The sequence below is a fragment of the Hordeum vulgare genome, chromosome 6H, assembly GCF_904849725.1.
Source record: "Hordeum vulgare subsp. vulgare chromosome 6H, MorexV3_pseudomolecules_assembly, whole genome shotgun sequence".
Lineage (NCBI taxonomy): Eukaryota > Viridiplantae > Streptophyta > Magnoliopsida > Poales > Poaceae > Hordeum > Hordeum vulgare.
Window position 1 is genome coordinate 54,181,737 of NC_058523.1, and position 4,133 is coordinate 54,185,869.

At 51.8% G+C, this 4,133-nt stretch overlaps 1 protein-coding gene across 1 annotated transcript; it reads left to right on the plus strand.

Annotated features, from left to right (window-relative positions):
- The first annotated feature begins 656 nt into the window (after positions 1–656).
- On the plus strand, positions 657–3,818 carry LOC123403059 (gamma-tubulin complex component 3-like). The gene is made up of 2 exons (XM_045097031.1): positions 657–3,093; positions 3,191–3,818. Exons 1-2 carry the CDS (start codon positions 878–880, stop codon positions 3,444–3,446), a joined length of 2,472 nt encoding a protein of 823 aa, XP_044952966.1. The 5' UTR covers positions 657–877; the 3' UTR covers positions 3,447–3,818.
- Positions 3,819–4,133: the final 315 nt, after the last annotated feature.

Consider the following 4,133-nt stretch of genomic DNA (forward strand, 5'->3'; position numbering starts at 1 on the left):
CCGCAGCAGGAGCAATCCTACCTCGAGCACTGGAGAGGCGCAACACCTGTGGGCGGAGCGTACCGAAGGCCTTCGGCTGATGGAGCTGGAGAAGGAGGCGGAGGAGGAACGACGGGAGGCAGAGGCGGAGGAGCGTGCCCTTGCTGTTGCGCTGCCACCGCCACCAGCACAACCCGAGTCGGCGGGACAGACGACGGAGGCGCAGGCAGCTGCGCTCTGGAACACGACGTTCCCCTGGGCCGACCTTGCGTCTACGCTGGTCGACCTCACCAGCCCCAATGACGATGACGACGACGCCTAGGGCTACCCTCATAGTTTTATTTTTTTATGTTTAATTAATGTAATGCAGACGCGTGGACTTTCGCCGGCCTTCTTGACCGGCTTTTAATGTTTAATTATGCACTCATGCATTTTTTTCGCACGCCGGTAAAAATGGATCCAGCCAGCGTTGGACGCATGCGCCGACTCATTTACGAAAGTGGACGTTCGTGTCCGTTGACCGACCCAAACGAAAAAAAAAGACAAAATCACCGTTCATTTGGGTCGGTTCATTGAAATTGTCCTAAGTGATAATTGTGCCAATGAAATGTCGAGAGTGGTAAATCTGCGAAGCCCAACGAATAAAGTGGCAAAAATCCAAATATCTCCCTCTCTCTACTCCTTTCCCTCCGCCCTAAAAAAAAAACCCAAATCGACAGAGAGCCGCCATGGCGATTCAGTTCTAGCTAGGTCTTCCTCCCGACCCCGCTTCCTCCTCGGCCGGCGGCGGCTACATCAAGGGAGGCCTGCTCGGACTGCCGCACCAGCCGCTCGCCGCTCGCCGCTGGCCCCTTCTCGCGCCGCATCCGATAGAACCCTAGCGCCCGCTTCCTCCCCGATGGACGACCACCAGGCCGGGGATCTCGTCAAGGAGCTCGTCCTCCGCCTCGTCCCCGCCGAGCCCGGCGGCGGGGGGCGCGACGCGGGCGGCGCGCTGCGGTTCGCGCACAGGCTTCTCTCCAGCCGGCTCGCCCCCGCCGTCCTCCCCGACGAGCACGCGCTCGCGGAGTCCGTCAAGCGCCGCCTCGCCGCGTCCGGCCGCCCCGACGACGCCCTCGCCTTCGCCGACCTCCACGCCAAGCTCTCCGCCCGGTCCCGCCCGGCCTCCCTCTGGCCCCTCCTCTACCTGCTCGACTCGCTCTCCTCCCACCGCCGCGGGGCCGCCGCCGCCGCCGCCTCCTGCCTCCCCAACCTCCCCACCGCCGCGCCGCCGAGGCAAGCCTCGCGGGCGCCCGGCACGCCGGCCGGAGGCGTGCTGCTCGTCTCCAAGGACCCGGACAACATCCGCGGGATCGCGCTGCGGGAGTACACCGAGCTGGTGCTCGACGAGACGGAGGTGTCAGAGGCCACGCTGGTGCGCGACGTGCTCTACGCCTGCCAGGGCATCGACGGCCGCTACGTTCGGTATGACAAGGCCAGCGACGCCTACGACCTGCCCGACGGAGTCCGCGTGCCCATCTCCACCCGCACCCTGGTACGCAAGCTGTGTGAGGTGGGGTGGCTGTTCCGCAAGGTGCGAGGCTTCATTTCCGACAATGTGAGCCGCTTGCCCTCCCATGCCGCCACCGAGGTCGGCACCGTTGCTCAGGCCTTCTGCTCAGCTCTACAGGAGGAACTGTCTGATTACTATAAGCTACTTGCAGTTCTAGAGTCCTACTCGTTGAATCCGATTCCGACACCTGGGTCTGATTCGTGTGTGTCAGGTAATTACCTCTCGCTGCGGCGTCTTGTTGTGTGGCTTGCCGAGCCTGCAGTGAAAATGCGTTTGATGGCCGTCTTGGTGGATGGATGCCGTGGTTTGAGAGGTGGTGGAATGGCTGGTGCCATCCATGGACACGCACAGCACGGCGATCCCATGGTTCAAGACTTTATGGGCCGCTTGCTGCGGCGAGTCTGCTCACCACTGTTTGAAATGGTCCGAAGCTGGGTGCTTGAAGGTGAATTGGAGGATGTATTTGGCGAGTTCTTCATCGTTGGGCAGCCAGTCAAGGCTGAATCATTGTGGCGGGAGGGCTACCTTATTCAGTCTGATATGCTACCGAGTTTCATTTCTCCGGTGCTGGCACAAAGGATCCTCAGAACAGGGAAGTCAATCAACTTTCTCAGAGTTTGCTGTGATGATAATGGTTGGGCTGAGGCTGCCACTGAGGCCGCGGCCTATGTTGGCACCACAACAAGTCGAGGTGGGCTTGGTTATGGGCAGATTGATGCTTTGGAGGCATTGGTGGTAGAAGCAGCCAAGAGGATTGATCAACGTTTGATGGATGTGATCCATAAGCGATACCGATTTAAAGACCATTGTCTTGCTATCAAGAGATATTTGCTTCTCGGGCAGGGTGATTTTGTCCAGTATCTGATGGATGTTGTTGGTCCAGAGTTGTCAGAACCTGCCAATAGAATTAGCTCCTTCCACCTTGCTGGCTTGCTTGAAACTGCAATACGCGCATCCGATGCGCAATATGATGATCGTGACATCTTGGACCGGATAAGAGTAAAGATGATGGATCATGGAGAAGGTGATCGTGGCTGGGACGTCTTCTCCTTGGAGTATGACGCTAGGGTCCCTCTGGACACGGTGTTCACAGCTTCAGTCATGAAGATGTACCTAAAGATATTCAACTTCCTATGGAAGCTTAAGCGTGTTGACCATTCTCTGACCGGAGTCTGGAAGACAATGAAGCCTAATTGCATTGTTTCTTCTCCATTCTACAAGGAAGGGACAAGCATCAGGGCTCAGTTTGTCTCAGTTCTTCGGAAATGCCAAGTTCTGTTTAATGAAATGAACCATTTTGTGACCAACTTCCAGTACTACATTATGTTTGAGGTCCTGGAGGTTTCCTGGGCTCGTTTTTCAGAAGAAATGGATGCAGCAAAAGATTTGGATGATCTTCTCATGGGACATGATAAGTATCTCACTTCAATTGTGGAGAAGTCTCTCCTGGGTGAGCGGTCCCTGGGAATTTTGAGAAATCTCTTTGCTTTGTTTGACATCATATTACAGTTCCGCAGCCATGCTGATAGGTGGTTTGAACGGATATATGAGTTGCAACTAAGGTTAGATTATTGCAGAAATAGCTAATGCCATCTTTGTCTCGAAATCTCCTCACTTCTACTGTTTGATTTACTTGTTAAGTTTTCCTTCTTACTGCAGGGGAAAGAGCAAACCGAAAACAAAATCCAAGGAAACAGGTTCATGGCTGGAGGGGGGCAGAAAAGCCATGATTCAACTCGCAGGGGAGCTTTTTCGGAAAATGGGTGAAGATTTGGATAGCATTGCGAAAGATTATACAGCTTCTCTTGATTCATTTATCTCCCAGTTGCCCCTGCAGCAACACGTTGATTTGAAGTTCCTTCTCTTCCGTTTGGACTTCACTGAATACTACAGCCGCGTTTCATCCAACAGATGAAATGAGTTGTCCTTATGATGTGGAAGAAAATAGGTGTTAGTTTACTTTTTGGTTGAGGTGACCGTGTATCATTGATCAGTATCTGATATTTCTGGACCACATTAGTTAGTACTCCCTCCGTCCGAAAATACTTGTCGCACAAATGGATACAAATGGATGTATCTAGAACTAAAATACATCTAGATACATCCATTCATATGACAAGTGTTTTCGGACGGAGGGAGTACCTTTTAGTTCATTTTTTTGGAGTATATTTGAAGTGCTTATATTTGCTTCTCAAGATGGCTTAGGTAACACTGAAATATCGTTGACTTGTGACTATGGATTGATTATTTATGTCCTGTAAATTGAGTGCCAGTATATTCTCAAATACTACACTTGGTACTTCCACCTCATAATTTCACAAAAAAGCGATGCATCTGTTTGGTACCCACATCATGCTTTACACTGACCTCATTCTATCATATGTATTGTGTCATACATTTTACCTTTCTGTCTTTCAAAGAAATATAATGTTCACTCACTGCAGTTCTACAATTGTGTATTGGTAACTCTCTACCGTTATACTCCCTCCGTCCCAAAATAACTGTCTTAAGCTTAGTACAATTTTATACTAGAGCTAGTACAAAGTTGAGACATTTATTTTGGGACGGAGGGAGTATAATTTTTTATGAATCAACAACTTAT